Raw genomic sequence first — 16,752 nt, 5'->3', positions numbered from 1 at the left:
TCTTGTTTGCCCTTCCTTTAAACTTCCTTCTGGTTTTGGTTTGGTTTGGGTTCTACCCAGGGACATGGGGGTGTGGTGATTACATGTGGGGGGAGTGTGTTTAGAGGAGTGTTGAGGGGTGGGAGGTATGCGGAGGAGCGCCTGGGTGGGTGGTGTGTAGCTGCGGGGCGGTGTGGGTAGAGCGGATACGGTGCTTCATACGAGATCACGGTTAGCCTGTGAGGCCATTGCTCCGTAGTGAGTTTTTGTTCAGGAACAAAATTAAGCTTACTGTAACCAAGTGACAGAACGTGCACGAAGACAGCATCTCTCTTGAATTTTGTTCCTCATGGAAGCAATCATTCCTGGCTTTTTTATTTAGGGCCGTTCCCAGTAAGCCACTATCCCAGGAATGTGGCTGTTGCCCAGATTGGCATGATGTTAGGACTCAGAAGAAATTGGGTCAGGTTAAAGGAAATCAAATAAAAGGGGCACCTGGGTGGCTCTGTTGTTAAGCATCTGCCTTTGGCTCAGGTCATGATTCCAGGGTCCTGGGATCGAGCCCCGCATCGGGTTCCCTGCTCTGCGGGAAACCTGTTTCTCCCTCTCCCACTGTCCCTGCTTGTGTTCCCTCTCTTGCTGTCTCTCTCTTTCTGCCAAATAAGTAAATAAAATCTTTAAAAAAAAAAAAAAGAAATCAAATTGTGGACAAGTAGAAGCAAAGGAGAAAGGACACTCCCTGCAGACAAGTATTTATTTCTTCTGGATGGTTAATGCTCCTGATTTTCAACTTAGTGTTCACTAAGGATTTTGAGTGATGGGCTGTGGACACATCAGTTGGACCCTCCGTACAACATAGGGATTTGACATTTCCATCCATTACGCTGTGCTCACCACAGGTGTAGCTGCCATCTGTCGCCAGTCAATGTTATTACTGTATTATTGACTATATTCCCTATATCAGTTTCTTTAAAATTAGGATTTATTAAGTAGAATCAAGTAGAACATTTACCAAAATAGACTAGACTTTTGAACATGTTTTCTCATTAAGGGATTTTAATGAATTATGTGATACTGATATTTAACACACCGTGGTATGAAAATGAGTCACCGTTCCAGGTCCCCAAGAGCTCGTCCCAGTCTCCTTTTCATCCAGCGAAACCCAGTGCAGTGTTCTGTGCATAGGACAAGGTTCGCTTAGGCGTTTGTGTCTCGTGTGTGGCCTTGGGGAGCAAAATCATGCTGCCTGTGTGTTTTCTGAAAGGACGGGATTTGCTGTCTTCCCAGGAGCAGTTGTGTGAAATGGACAGCCTCCGCACAGAAGCCGAGCAATTGCGAGAGAGGAACTGGCTCCTGCAGAGTCAGCTAGATGATCTCGAAAGGGAAAAGAACAGGTGAGAAAGAGCTGCTGGAACCCTATGAGCTAAATCTTGGCCTGCCTGGGTGTGGCTAGGGGTAAGCGGCTGGGCTTGGTTTCCCGGCGGGCTCAGCATTCGCCGCTAGTCCAGGGGATACCCCGTTGGTTGAGTTGGGTCTGATGAGGGCACTGCTTTTTCCAGAATGGGGGATTAAGGCCTTCATGATCTTGCCTACTCTGTTAACCTTTGTGTTGTTGTGGAGCTATTAAAATGAATTTCAGACATGTGAAGCATTTGAACCCAACTGTCTACTGCTGTTTGACAGGAAAGGGGCATGGGGTGGGGGAGCTATGACCTCGACAGGACAAGGTTCCAGAGATCCAGCAGGAAAAGGGAGGATTTCCTACCAGATGATTTTGCTTCATGACCCATGGTCCAGGGAGTGCCCCTGCGCAGGAAGGAGCTTTCCAGAGGAGTGCTCCCTTGGGCTTGGGTATCTGTGCACGTGGTTTGCCTTTAGCTATGGCAGTTTTCTAGTTGTATTTGCTAATGGCACGACATAGTGTCACAGGCAGTCACATCCGGGCTCTGTCCTGTCTCTAACCCTTGAAAGTCCTGTGACTTTGAACACAGTTTTTAACTTCTAGTGCCTCAGTTTCCTGAGGCATAAAATCAAGAAAACGATGGCTCTCTCTCTCACAAGGTGTTTTAAAGACCAAAAATAACGTGGGTAAAGTGCTGGTTACAGTGCTTGGCTGAGGGGTGTCACCCAAGAAGTGGCAGATATTAAGTATACGGGGTAGACTTAAGATCTTGAACTTTTGTGAACTTGCCAGAGGGATTCGAGTTGAGGGTGGTCTGGAAAATTATGCAGCAAGTTGAAGTGAATCAAAGTGGGGGGGGGGTCTCCATGTGGGATGAAGGCCCTGACTGAATTCAACTTCCCAGATTAGGAGTGTCTGCTGTTCCTACCGTTGCCAGCGGGTCTCAGGCAGACGCGCTCCCCTTCCCCGTCCAGAAGCAGCCCTGAGATGCACTGTCCGCGCCTTAACTAAGACAGCAGATGCTCGAGGATGTTAACGGTGGCTGTGCTGACAGGCTGCTCCTGAACGCGTTTCTCCAGGTGTCCGGGGGTGCTGGACATGCTCAGTTTAGTAGCCATAGCCCCTTCTAGCCCATTCCGATGTGGCCCATCTGCGGTCTGCGCACCTGTTCACATACTCCCGTGTGAGCTGTTCACACGCTCCCCTGTGCAGAGAACAACCCTGTACTCGTACACTGCCTTTTGTCAAGAGCTGGTTTGAACACAGAACATAGAACGTTTCTAGCTCATTTATAAAATCACAACTAAAAATGCTCACAGAGCCACGTGTCCCTTATGAGGAGCCATACAGAGCCTCCTTCCTGAAAGATCAGAGTGGGGGCAAACTGGCTCGGGGGTCAGATCGGGCCTGCAGCCTGTCTGGTCAACAAGGTCTTACTAGAGCCGAGCCACGTGCTTTCATTTAGCTACTGTGTTGGCGTTACAACAGCCAAGCAGAATAGCTGTGACAGGGACCCCCATGGCTCCCAAAGCCTAGAATATTTTCTGTCTGATTCTTGACGGAAAAAGTGTACCCGCTTTTGGGCTAGAGCATAGACAACACTTCTCTAATGGTTTCGGGCGTTTTCCTCACTGAGGTCTCATTACCATTTCTATCTAGGCTGCCAGATTCATTAAGTGAAAGAAACTACTGGACCTTCTGTTTTCCTTCAAGAAACGATTTTTTGCTCATCAGTGAGAGATATTTCTAGAGGAGTCTGTGGCGTTCAGGCAGGTTCTCCTGGGGGATGTCCCCTGGGTGCAGGGGCTGCCCGCAGAAACTCAGTGTATGATCCTGCCCTGGTCAAGCTCAGAGATGGACTCCCATTAATCAGATTCACATGACACTGATACAACGTCCAGAATGTAATTTCCTTTATGTAGAGGAACATTCCTTTTCTATGAAAAGATTTATGTCCGGTGCCCAGGGAATCCCCTTCCTGGTGTCGGCATACACGGGATGCCAGAGTGCCATCAGAAAATTGCCAACAGATGCCAAAATCCCAGCCAAGGGGGTGCTGGGGCTCCATGTGCGAGGCTGGCCTGAGGAACCCTTCCCACACCCAGAGATGCCCCCTCCCAGCTGATCACCAGGCTTCTGGACCGCCTGTCTCAGCTGCCTTCGCTCACATTTGATCTTCATATGGTACCACTCTTGGCTCCATTTCTGCTTTACTTTCCACCAGGCCTCGATTGGATTTCCCAGCTCTGTTCATCTCAGTTTTGTATGGGAGGCGTCCTGAATTCCGGGGAGGTGCCTTATTTCACCCTCACATATCAGTCACACGTGTGACCTGCGCTAACTTGGCTTAATCACCAGAGTTAGCTTTGCATTGCATAACTTGGCATTGCTGCCTACAGCAGATAGGAAGGGGATGCTTGGATATGCCTAACCACACTTCCCCAGCCTCCCTTTCTCATCTCTGCAGTGAACAGAATCATCCAGATCATCAACAGCTGAAGAATGAACAAGAAGAAATGATCAAAGAAAGACTTGCTAAAGTACGACTTTTTTTTTTTTTATGTAATAGTTAGGTTTCTTGTCTGAGAAATGCTTTTCTACTTAGCATTTGTGGGTTATAGATTCTAGAAACCATTTTACTCTTGAAATTTCTGTCTCTTCTGTATTCTCACTGTTGAGTTTGATATTTACCATCAATATTGAGACCTCGTTGATGAAATAAGAGTGAATTTGTCTTCGTGTTTCAGCGGATAGCCTCCTGCCGGCATCCCCACACAGAGTTTTCCATGTAGAGTAGAAGCAGGTATAGGGTGCCCGTGGGAGGCCTCAGAGGGCACATGTGTGTGAAGTCTTAAAGAGACAGGCACCCCCTTTAACGGGTATACCGTTGAGATGTGGAAGAGGATGTTGGGTTAAGTGATCTCATTACTATGAGGGAGAGTGGACTGCTTACTATCAATTTTTTTCTTAGCAATGGTAAAAACTTAAGCCATCTTTTTCTTTTTATCTTATTACAGAATAAATTGGTTGAAGAAATGCTGAAAATGAAAGCAGAGTAAGTGCACGGTTTTGTAATTCAAGTTCTTATAGGTCTTTAATTTCTTCTCCTCTAAGGGAAGAAATAACTATATCCACAAGGTAAGTAACTCCTTTCCTTCTTCTGGTTTCCTCCGATTTAAAACCTTCGGTCTCTTTCCTACATGTGTTCTGTAAAGAGGATTTTAATTTTTTCACCTAGTTTTCATATGAATTTATGGAATCTGATAAACTCGCCTCATTCTTAGATGAGGAAAATATACTCTCTTTCCTATTGAGTTCAAAATATGTAAACTGGTTGGTATTAACAAATAAAATGGTAAGACATTAGGAAGAGAGTACACTCTGAATATTCATCCAGAGAAGAGGGCCTCAAACATTTTCACTTGTTAAACCTCCTAAAAGAATGATTGATTGATTGATCAATTGATTGATATGGCAGAGAGAGAGACAGCGAGAGTGGGAACACAAGCGTGGGGAGAGGGAGAATCAGGCTTCCTGCTGAGCAGGGATCCCGAAGCAGGCCTTGATCCTAGGACCCTAGGATCATGACCTGAGCCAAAGGCAGACACCCAACAACTCAGCCACCCAAGTACCCCAAACCTCCTAAGGGAATTTTGAAACACCATGTACCCTTCTGCACATTTTTGGAGTTGACTTTATGTCTAAAATTTCTCACTGAAACTTTAAATTGAAGCAAAGGGTAGAAGTTCTCACATACTGAAAATAGTGCCGTGTAGGAATAAAGTTCTTGGTGTCAGTGTGGCCAAATGGTCTTAGTCACAGACTCCAGCTCCTGCTTCTCATGGTCCGGCCTCCTGATCTCTGCACGAAGGTATGGGTTCAGATCCCACTTCTGACACGTCTCCAGTTTTGTTCCGGCCATTGTCCTGTAGAGAGCCTCTCCTTGAACTGGCCATAGAAATAAAGCTCTGGTAGTGTTCTCTTCAAAGTATCCAACTGACCTGCTACTTTCTATCCATTTAATGATACAGGAACAAATTCCTAAATCAAAAATTGTACATTGTTCTTTTTTCCTACCAAATTGAATTTCCACTTCATACCTACACAGAATTATATCCTAATTTATTAATTATCCTAATTAATATATTTTTGGGGAAATTTTTTGTTGATTACCCTACCATATAACTAGGCAGCAAATATATATATACAAATGGGAAGTAATTTGTTTAAGTTTCTTGTGTTGTGAAAGTAATTTGTATTTGTATAGCTGGCTCTAGTGCTGTATTTTCTTCTGGATTAAGTTTTCATTTCAATTATTATTAATCATGGTGTCCTTTATTTATTATAACTTTTTATAAATTATGATATGTAGTAATATTTAAATGGAAATTCATCTCCCAGTGCATTTTAGCTTCAATTACTCATTCTTTTGTTATACTTAATTCTGGAATGAGACAGTATTCAGTATCCCCTCTATTCCTCCTTTCTGTTTTTTAGCTGTAAGTGCTGAGAAATCGCATTCATGTAGTAAGTAAATGACAGCAGCTGGAATTTTGTTGAGTCCTGTCATGCAATTATTTGAACTCCATTCAAGTTAGTATGTCAAAAATTACATAGTTATGTCATCAAAAAAATTTTTTTAAGATTTTATTTATTTATTTGACACAGAGAGAGAGAGAGAGAGAGAGTTACAAGCAAGGGGAACAGCAGACAGAGGGAGAAGCAGCCCTCCCACTGAGCAGGGAGCCCCATGTGGGGCTCCATCCCAGGACCCTGGATCATGACCTGAGCCAGAGGCAGACTTTCAACTCACTGAGCCACCCAGGCGCCCCAGTCACAAATTCTTTTTAATGATCAGCTGACAAAGACCACCCATTTTGTGTAAAGATTTGTTACCCATTTATTGGCTTTATAGTATCAGAGTATTGTGGAACAGAGCTCGTTCCATGCTTTGCTCTACGTATGAGCAGTTCAGGGACTGGCTCCCAGACGGTCAGTCATTGTAGAGCTAGGGTGGAAACGCAGCTCACTTACAGGATCTCTGAGAATCCTGCTCTGCAGTTTGAAGAATTGCAGCTCTTTCAGAAATAATAGCTATTTTAGACATTCTCGCAAAAAGAATAAAAGCTCAGTTGGCATGTAATTTCTTTCATAATCTAGGAACCAAGAGTCTCCAGAGACACACTGTCCCTAGAAGATACAGGACCTCACACTGTGGGCAAGGGAAGCACACACTAGAAAGTGGCACACGCAGTTTTACCGGTCCCAACCTACAGCAGTGATTCTCACAATAATATTATCTGTTTGTGGGTGCCTGGGTGGCTCAGTGGGTTAAGCCTCTGCCTTCGGCTCAGGGTCCTGGGATCAAATCCTGCATCGGGCTCTCTGCTTGGCAGGGAGCCTGCTTCCTCCTCTCTCTTTGCCTGCCTCTCTGCCTACTTGTGATCTCTATCAAATAAATAATAAATAAAATCTTTTTTAAAAAAAGAAAGAAAGAAAATGGTTTGAGGAGTTTTCCAAAATGAAAGTCTTGGGTAAGATAACCAAAAAAAGCCTATCTGCATCCCTTGCTATCTCCCGGTGCCGTCACTAGGGGAGGGCTGAATATTTGTGACGCTTTCAAATCAAAATTCTGGGCTTGGGTGAAACCGGTCTCATTTGAATACTGTTGCAGTTATTTGCCTTTGGAATCCCACAAACCGCTGTTTGTTGTTACAGCCTAGAAGAAGTCCAGAGTGCTCTCCTGAACAAAGAGATGGACTGCCTTAGAATGGCCGAGGAAGTCGAGCGAACCCGGACTTTGGAATCTAAAGCGTTCCAAGAGAAGGAGCAACTGAGGTCAAAGCTGGAAGAGCTGTATGAGGAAAAGGAGAGAATATTCCAGGTGCATTTGTGTGTTGCTCGTTTTCATGTGCTCAGGGCATGTCCGGGAGGGGGCGTCAGTGGGTTCAGAGTCACTCGCGCGCAGGGATGACTGGCTGGGAGAGCCGGGAACCTGGGCTCTCTGGCGCCCTGTGCTCTGGGGACGCACGAGAAACAATGTGATTGTAAAAGCAGAATTAAGAGCAGCTCATTTTCCCCTCCCTGGATTGATTTGCCTGCAGGAGATGGAAATGTTAAGGAAGCAGGTGGAGTGTCTTGCTGAGGAAAATGGGAAGTTGGTCGGTCACCAAAACCTGCATCAGAAGATTCAGTACGTGGTGCGGCTGAAGAAGGAGAACGTCAGGCTTGCTGAGGTAAGCTCTGACAAGTAACTTAAATAAACTCAGCCTGCTCTTAGAATGATTGTTTCACTAAAGTTCAATGTAATCATCAAATCGCTTAAATGCTTCCTTCGGGGAATTTACTGAATTAAAAAAAAAAAAAAATCAGTCCTTATTATTCCAAGCCTAATTCAGTCCGTTGTCAGACTCCTACATAATCAGGTTCTTGTGTAATGTTATAAGGAATTTACAAATTGAAAGTTGTAGTCTTGGGGCGCCTGGGTGGCTCAGCGGGTTAAAGCCTCTGCCTTCGGCTCAGGTCATGATCCCAGGGTCCTGGGATCAAGCCCCACATCCGGCTCTCTGCTCGGCGGGGAGCCTGCTTCCCCCCCCCCCACCTCTCTGCCTACTTGTGATCTCTGTCTGTCAAATAAATAAATAAAATCTTTAAAAAAAAAAAGTTGTAGTCTTAATTTTTAATATAAGCTTAATGAATGCAAAGAATAACTTCCTGTAAGCGTTCGAGTCTTAATTTTTTTTCCTTTTTTTTTTTTTTTAAATTCTTAGGAGACAGAAAAGTTGCGTGCTGAAAATGTGTTTTTAAAAGAAAAGAAAAGGAATGAATCTTAAGGATCTTGGGCAACTACCTACCTTGGCATCACCTTTCTGGAGATTTTCCTCTTGCAAAAGTAAGCCCTACCCCAGTGCATTTAACAGCTGAACCAAGGAGTGTAATTACTAACTGTGTATATGGCATTGGGGGCTGACCTTCAAGTTTCCGACGCATGTTCTGCATCCGTCCTCACCGTGTGGCAGTCGGCAGTCTGCTGTTTCAAAGTTACCATCCCATTTCAAAGCTTTCAATCAACTGTAAATACTGGGGAAACCTTTTGCCATTTTAAAATAAAAAGCCGTAGTTAAGATTTACAGTGGTTGTTGGCCAGGTTATTTTTTCCTTAGATACTACTCACCAGAATCTTCAAGTCTTGTAGTGGAAGCTCTAATGGTATGTGGTGGCTTCAAAACTTGCCATGATGTTAATCCTGTTGCGTAGCATATAGGAAAGGCAAATTTGTTAATATAGATTATTTTTGTATTCTTAACTTTTTAAGTATTCTCCTGAGCATTTTTTTATGACTGTAAATATGGCCATTTTTCAAAATGTAATAAAATCTCTTAAAAGTTAACCATTTAATGAAGTGCTTTATTCTCACTTGGGAGCGCCAGATTAAAGACATGTCCATTCACCATGGACTTAATGAGCATCTATTACCTGCCCTGGTCATCCGCAAACACAGCAAACAAACCCTCCTGCCCTCAAGGAACTTCCGTGTGTCACCGCTTCATTCCTTTTCATTGCGAATCATACCCTGTTGTGAGGAGATGCCGCGTTTGCTTTACTGACATTTGAGCTTTTTGGCAATTTGGAGCTCTTATGAATAACGCTGCTGTAAATATTTGTGTACCCGTCTTGCTGGGAATCTGCGTTTCCTGTGGCTTGAGCAGACATATCCAGGAGTGGAATTGCTGGTTAAGCTTGTCTAATTTTTAAGACCCTGGCTCCGCTCTGCGGAGGCCCTGTTTGCTTGCACCGCGCACTCCCACCAGCAGGGGGCTCAGTTTCTTCGCATCCTCTTCAGTTCCTGTTCTGCCAGATGTTTTACGGGGGCCATCCCGGTGCTTGCTCTTGGCCCATCGCCGACATTCTCCTAAGGCCTAATGATACTGAGCATTCTTTACATAAAATAGACCTCTACACTCAGCAGTAAAGAGAGGCAAAATGGATGAAGCTCAACAAAGAGAAAAAAGTGAAAGGTGCCAGACCCCAAAGACCACACATACTGAGTGATTCCATTTATATGAAATGTCCAGGAAGGGCAGATTATAGAGAGAGGAGCTTGTGGCTGGGGATGGGAGCGACTGACGGGATGGGCACAATGGGAACGTTTTCGATGTGGTGGAAATGTGCTGGCTTGTGATGATTGCACACATGTAGCTCTCTAAATTTACTAAAAATTAAACTTCAAAATGGCTTCATTTTATGGGTTGTCATTTATACCTCCCTAAAGCTGAAGAAAAACAATTTTTAAAAATAACGCACAGTTGAATTCCCAGAGAGTATCAGTCAATCCCTAAGAGCCAGAAACAAAAAGGATCTAAAAATCGGTGTAGGGGGCACCTGGTGGGCTTGACGGTGTAGCATGGGACTCTTGGGCTCAGGGTTGTGAGTTCAAGCTCCATGTTGGGGGTAGAGATTACTTAAAAATAAAATTTTTCTTTTTTTTTTTTTTTTAAAGATTTCATTTATTTATTTGACACAGAGAGAGAGAGAGAGATCACAAGGAGGCAGAGAGGTAGGCAGAGAGAGGGGGGAAGCAGGCTCCCCGCTGAGCAGAGAGCCCGATGCGGGGCTCGATCCCAGGACCCTGAGATCATGACCTGAGCTGAAGGCAGAGGCTTAACCCACTGAGCCACCCAGGTGCCCCTAAAAATAAAATTTTTAATAAAAAGAATAAAATTCAGCATAAGGTGGAAAACAGAAACTGAGATCACTCTGGAGGTGGGAGAAGGTTGGAATACTGAAGCTGGTACTGAAGAGGCTTGGGTCTTAGCCACCTATGGGGGTGTCTAGGGGCTGCTGGAGCAAATGACCAGAAACTGGGAGGCTAAAAACAAACATTCTCTCACCGCTTCTAGAGGCTAGAAGTCCAGAACCAAGGTGTTGTTGGCAAGGCCATTCTCTCTGAGGGCTCCAGGGATTGTCTGTCTGTTCATTGCCTTTCTCTTAGCTTGGGGTACTGATATAAGTCCTTGAAACGTATCTTTTCGGGGGGACACAATTCATTCTATAAACTGCAGTTATCAGGGCTATCCAGGCTTTAACTTGAGCCGCAAAACCACCCCGTGAGAGAGTGGCAAAGAAGGACTTCTCACGAAAACTTCCTGAATGGAAAAAAAAATGCTCAACAGTTCACTGTGAAATCATGCTGAACAAAAAAGCCCCATACAGATTACATAAACTATTTTTTAACGTGTGCTGTATATAAAACTGTGCCTAGACAGAAAGTACTCTAATAATGATCTCCCCGGAGAGAGGAAGTAGTCCTTGATACGCTCCAACATTTCTCTTCGAAAGACATGTACTACTTTTTACACACAAACATTTTAAACATTTAAGTGCACAGGAAATGGGAAGTCAGGTCAGTCCCGGTTATCTGAGCGGAGTCGTTATGGGCGATTTAGTCTCTCTTTTAAATCCTACGAGGAGCGCGCATCCATCTGGGCCTTCTGATTTGTCAGAGGCCCTCCCCGGAGCCCGCCTCCACGCCGAGTGCGGAGGGCTCCAGCGCCCTCTGCCGAGGCGTCTTTCCACTTTGCGTCTCCCGAACCGGAAGGTGCCGGTGAATCCCCTGGGGCTCTTGTTGAAATGCACATTCTGATCAACGGGTCTTGGGCGGGCCCGGGACTCCGCATTTTTAACCAATTCCTGGGGAAAGCGGATGCTGGGCCACAGCCAGTGGCAAAGACTGAAACTGCCGGGTCACGGAGTGTTGTTCTACAGCAGCAACCACAGCGGCTTCCGACCGCAGCCACTGACAGCTCCGGGGTAAAGCTACGGAGGCCGCCACCCCACGGAGGCCCCCCGGGCTCGGCTCGGCCTCGGCCCCGCCCCACCCCTCCGAGGCCCTCGCCGCGCCCGAATTTGCCTCCCTGCTCACGTGGGCGCCGCGTCACGTGAGGCCGCCGCCCAATCGCGGCGCGCGCTCGGTCCCGCTGGTGGCGGGCGCGGGGAGAGGTGGCGGTGGGCACCATGGCCGAGGGGCCGCAGTCCCCTGGCGGCGCCGTGTGCCCGACCGCCTACCCCGACGCCCCCGCAGAATTCCTCCCTCACCTCCAGGCCGGCGCGATGCGGCGCCGCTTCTGGGGAGTGTTCAACTGCCTGTGCGCCGGCGCGTTCGGGGCCCTGGCCGCCGCCTCCGCCAAGCTGGCCTTCGGCAGCGAGGTCGAGCCCGGGGCGCCGCTGCGGCCGGCGGGCGGGTGGGCGCGGGCGGAGGAGGGGCGCTGCGGGGCCTGCGAGGCTCCGGGGAGGGGGTTGGATTGGGGTTGGGGGCGCAGGGCGAAGCCTCACGCCCGCAGGTCTGTTCGCCCGGTCCGCAGCCAGGCGCTGCAGTCAGCTGGGGGGCGGGAGAGCATCCCTGCATTCCAAACCCGTCAAATCCTCGTCCAGTGTAGGCGGTAAGAGACCTGAGCCTCTTCCCTACCAGGGACCTGCAGTCTGTCCTCCGATTGGACTAGTTCGCGTTCCTACATCCACTCGCTGCCTCTCATTTTAAGCCCCTTGTGCCTGAACATTTCTCTCCACGTGACTGTTAGGTGAGAAGCCCGTTGCCCATCTCTTTGCTCCGTAATTAACAAGTGTTTTGACCGGTATTCCCCGCTGCCAGGAAAACTGGGAGTTTGGGATACGTAGGCATAGGAGAGGACAGAGGAGCATTCTGGACACCACCTCCCTCAACCCACCTCCTTCCTGAGAACCCCTTAACTGCCTCCGCATGTCTGCGGTAGTGGACCTCTGCCCCTCCATCCTGAGTGGTAGGCCAGTGTCTGCTGCTGGAGGGCTTTCTCTGCCCCAGCGCCCCAGGGGTAGGTCCTGACCTGGACAGTGGACAGACGGGTCCATGCGGGTCAGCCTGTTTAGGGCGGAACCACCATGCTTGAGGTTAGTGTCCTGTTGGGTATAATTCCTGAAGCGCAAAGGGGATGAGTACCTGAACCATGAGGTTTCCTAGTCTGTTTAGTTGTGCGCCACGTCTTCATAACTACCTCAGCAGGTTGCCCTGGTGCATACAAGGCTTTTGTGAAAATTCTGCAGAGACACGCTTTCCTTTTTTTTTTTTTTTAAGATTTTATTTATTTACCTGACACACAGAGATCACAAGTAGGCAGAGTAGCAGACAGAGGGAGAGGGGGAAGCAGGCTCCCTGCTGAGCAGAAAGCCTGATGCCTTGCAGGGCCTGATTCCAGGACGCTGGGATCACTACCAGAGCTGAAGGCAGACACTGAACGGACTGAGCCACTCAGGCGCCCCAAGACATCCTTTCCTTAAGACACTAATATAGTCAACAGCTAGAAAACTGTTACAAGAAATAAGAGTATGGGTGCCTGGGTGGCTCAGTGGGTTAGGCCGCTGCCTTCGGCTCAGGTCATGATTCTTAGGGTCCTGGGATCGAGTCCCGCATCGGGCTCTCTGCTCAGCAGGGAGCCTGCTTCCCTCTCTCTCTCTCTGCCTGCCTCTCTGTCTACTTGTGATCTCTCTCTGTCAAATAAATAAATAAAATCTTAAAAAAAAAGAAAGAAGAGTATGAGGGTCACCTGGGTGGCTCAGTCAGTAGAGCATGCATTGCTTGGTCTTGGGGTTGTGAGTTCGAGTCCCACGTTGGGTGTAGAGATTACTCAAAAATAAAATCCTTTTTAAAAAGAAAGAAACAATAGTATGATATTTAGATGGGCACCCCAGAGGAGGCAGCTCTGTCTGCAAGCAGGTTTTTTTTTTTTTTTTATATTTTGTCCATTCATTTGACAGAGATCACAAGTAGGCAGAGAGGCAGGCAAAGGAAGAGGGAGAAGCAGGCTCCCCGCTGAGCAGCGAGCCCGATGTGGGGCTCAGTTCCAGGACCCCGAGAGCACAACCCAAGCCGAAGGCAGAGGCTTAACCCACTGAGCCACGCAGGCGCCCCTGCAAGCAGGTTTCTAACCGAAAACCAAGCAAGGGGTCTGCATGTTCTTTGTGCAGGAGGCTTAAGATCCTTTCCTTTCCAGGCTTTCACCTTTAAAAAAAAAAAAGGCTGCAAGGACTCCAAGTGATGTCGGGGATCGCTAGTTGAGTAGCGGGGGTTTTCCCTGAGCAGGAAAGTGCTAGAGGCACTTGAGGCAAGTTACTAATGCCTTAGGTTCCTTATCTGTAAAGCGAAGTTAAGGAGTAAATGAGAATGCACTTAAGACACTGGCCACAGGGCCTGGCCCAGAGTGAAAGCTCCCGAATGCCCAGAAGGACTGGCCTGAGTGTCCTGTAGCCTGCACGGGGTGGGGGTGGGGGGCATGGTGAATTCATGCTTTATCTGATCCCGGGAAGTGAGGACTCTGCCCCCTGATTTGCTCTCACTATATACTGACTAATAACTGCTTGCCCTCTGCTCCGGTCCTCAACACCAGCAAGGGACTGGTGTTCAAAGTACTGGTTACTGATTAGCATTTTGCTCTGCCCCAGGGCACCTGGCTGGCAAGACGGCCAGATAAGTCTCAGTTTATTTCAGCTATAAAATGGGTGCGCTGAGCCCAGCGTTAGGTGGAGTGCTGTGCAGGAAAGCTCGGACGACCGCCTACCCTGGCCATGGCAGGATCTCAGCAGGGCCCAGCTGCGCATAATCAGGCCCCTGGGAGTGCTGTGAGGGGGCCGTAGGTCCGCTGTGGCTGAGCGTGGCCGCAGTGACACTTTGTCCCGCAGGTGAACATGGCCTTCTGCATCTTAGGCGTCATCATGATGGCGACCACCAATTCTCTCATGTGGACGTTCTTTAGCCGGGGCCTCAGTTTCTCCATGTCTTCGGCCATTGCGTCTGTCACGGTGACGTTTTCAAACATCCTCAGCTCGGTGAGTAGCCCTGGGAGTGCAGTCCCCTGTCCCGAAGCTGGGTTCCAGGGAAGTTGGGGAACTCCCGCCCTCCTAGACAGGAGTCAACTTGAGTTTGGGCCGCGGCTTGACCCCTGATGGCTGCTCCTCTCATCTCAAACTCTGGCCGAATTCTCAAGCTAGCTGGGTATGAAGTCCAACTTTTAAAAGATTTTGTTTATTTATTTGATAGACAGGGATCACAAGTAGGCAGGGAAGCAGGCAGAGAGAGAGGAGGAAGCAGGCTCCCCGCTGAGCAGAGAGCCCGACACGGGGCTCGATCCCAGGACCCTGGGATCATGACCCGAGCCGAAGGCAGAGGCTTTAGCCCACTGAGCCACCCAGGTGCCCCGAAGTCCAACTTTTAAAAAGGCCTCCCTGCGTGCTGCCCTTCCAGGCTGCAGCCCTCATTCTCAAGTCTCGGCCGCCTCTGGGCAAACTGATGTCTAGGGCTCTGTGAACTTGAGCATGAGATGGGGAGGGCGGACGCTCTTTCCTCTGATAGCCTGATGTCAGCCAGGTGGGTCTGAGCCCAGTCGGTCCTGCTGTTGAGGGAGAGAGGACTTGGCCTGCAGGTTTAGATCAGCAAACACCAGGCGCCAACTGTGTGCTGGGCCTTAGCGGCTGGCCTCTTGCTGGTCTTTCTTGTGCACTTGGCTCGGGTCGGGGCTGGGAGGAGGGCACCCTCCCCCGCCCCTGCAGGTGGGCCAACCATGAATAGTGACTTATGGAAGGCGACAGCTGGGCTTCAAGCCCCCAACTTCCAGCTCCAGACCTTTCCTCCTGCCCCAGGAGGGCAGTCGGCCCCAGGGAGAGTAAGGTGGTGCCTACTCACCACGGTCAAGTCCTTCGGGCACATGTGGCCGTGACCTCACCACGGTCTCTGTCCCACAGGCCTTTCTGGGCTTTGTGTTGTACGGAGAGTGCCAGGAGGTCTTGTGGTGGGGAGGCGTGTTCCTCATTCTCTGCGGACTCAGCCTGATCCACAGGAAGCTGCCCCCCAGCGGGAAGGCCACCGAACGCAAGCAGCAGTAGCAGCAGGTGCGGGGGGGACCCGCCGGAGAGACAGCACAGCTGCCCGGGTGCGGGATGGCGTGTGGGGACCACCTCCCGAGCCTTCTGACCATCGGCCAGGTGGAGATGTTCCTGAGGGAAATGGGCCCCTGACTCAGCAGCCTCGAGGGTGGCCAGCCGCAGCTCCTGGAAGGGCAAGGACAGGCGCCCGCGTGTTCGGCCTGAAGCCTTCTCGATACACGTGGGTGGTGCTTTCGATGCTCACAACCCTGCCCCCCCCAGCGCTCCGTGGCAGACACTGGAGACCCCGGGGTTGGTCTGCGGGGTGTTGGGCCTCGAGACCGCGCTGTAATTACAATCCTGTGGCCGGACAGAGGGCCGGCACGTGACACTGGGGCGCGTTCCGGGGGAGCTTTCCGACACCTCCACACGGCTGGACCAGGGTACCTGCGTCATGTTTCTGCAGTTCAGCGAGGGAAGGGAAGCTGGATTAATAAATCTTTTGGTTTGTAAGTGAAAAGTAGCCGGTGTGGAATCTTAATGCTTTCCTATGCCCCCTCCCCTTTTCTTTCTTTGCCTGATTTTTTGGAATAAGAGGAAGCAACCTGGGTGAGCCTCAGCCCTTGGAGTTGGGAGCTGCCCTCGCCCCCTGGGGCCTGGGGCTCAGCTGCCCACCCAGCTCGAGCTCGAGCACACGGTCCCTTCCTGATGCCACCCAGGCTGGATGGCACTCTTCAGTTTCAGCAGCATCTGCCCGTTTTCTTGGTGTGCCAAGGGGAAGGCCTGACCCCACTTTGGGGACCTAGTTTTGTTTTACTTGGTGGGAAAGGAAGCCAGCTCAGAGGCTGCTCTTGCCTCCTCATTCCCCCCGTAGCCCTCTCTGCCCTTTGTTTTTCTCGGATCCCTGTGACTTTATCGTATCTTACGCAGTGTGAGTGTAATTCCTAGTCCCAAACAGTCTGTATGCTGCTTGTTCCCTCATGTGGAGCTTCAAGTTCTTGGTGTGAGGTGGGGAGGCTTCCCCTGGATGTCCCAGAGCCCTCGCAGCTCTCTTCAAGGCTGCCTGCCTCCATGTCTTTTTCAGACACTCCCAGCAGGAGGGAGGGACTTGGTGGCCAGGAGGCAGTAGGGGGAGGGGGAGGGACAAGGGACATGTCCAGGCTGCCCCTCCTCCCCACCCATGTAGGCCCTCCTCGGCCCTCTAGGACTCACCAGACAGCTGACAGATGAGCTTCCAAAAACCGTCCTGTGGCTCCTAGTGAGTGAGATCCAGCCTTCGCGCACCTCTCCAGCCTTCACACCCCCGCTCACCACGCTTGAGTTACCCCCCATCTCAACAGTTCTCGAGTCTAGCATGTCCAGTCCCGCCTCCGTGCTTGTTTGTTTGTTTGTTTTTTTGCAGGGATAGGAAAGCCCATCCTAAGAGTCATAGGCGTCCTTAAGGGGCCACTGAATAGCCAAAACAATCTTGAGAAAGAAAAACA

The 16,752-nt window shown here is 49.3% G+C and overlaps 2 protein-coding genes across 3 annotated transcripts in view; both read left to right on the top strand.

Moving 5' to 3' along the window:
• KIF15 (kinesin family member 15) overlaps positions 1-8,511 on the top strand; it is a 70,744-nt gene extending 62,233 nt beyond the window's left edge. Inside the window, 6 exon segments of the mRNA XM_047696147.1 lie at positions 1,267-1,373; positions 3,849-3,921; positions 4,399-4,436; positions 7,100-7,265; positions 7,486-7,617; positions 8,152-8,511. Of these exon segments, the coding sequence (XP_047552103.1) occupies positions 1,267-1,373; positions 3,849-3,921; positions 4,399-4,436; positions 7,100-7,265; positions 7,486-7,617; positions 8,152-8,214 (579 nt within the window). The 3' untranslated portion in view covers positions 8,215-8,511.
• A 2,479-nt stretch (positions 8,512-10,990) lies between these two features.
• Positions 10,991-15,791, top strand: TMEM42 (transmembrane protein 42). Of its 2 annotated transcripts, none has more exons than XM_047696137.1 (3): positions 10,991-11,191; positions 14,090-14,236; positions 15,149-15,791. In XM_047696137.1, the coding sequence occupies exons 1-3, from the start codon at positions 11,012-11,014 to the stop codon at positions 15,287-15,289; spliced, it is 468 nt and encodes a 155-aa protein (XP_047552093.1). In that variant the 5' UTR covers positions 10,991-11,011; the 3' UTR covers positions 15,290-15,791. The 2 variants fall into 2 exon arrangements, with proteins under 2 accessions (XP_047552093.1, XP_047552084.1); XM_047696128.1 differs by lacking the exon at positions 10,991-11,191 and adding an exon at positions 11,343-11,587.
• Positions 15,792-16,752: the final 961 nt, after the last annotated feature.

This window comes from Lutra lutra, chromosome 1 (assembly GCF_902655055.1).
Source record: "Lutra lutra chromosome 1, mLutLut1.2, whole genome shotgun sequence".
Taxonomy (NCBI): domain Eukaryota; kingdom Metazoa; phylum Chordata; class Mammalia; order Carnivora; family Mustelidae; genus Lutra; species Lutra lutra.
Note: the sequence above shows the minus strand (reverse complement) of the source record. Positions and strands in the feature narration are given on the sequence as shown.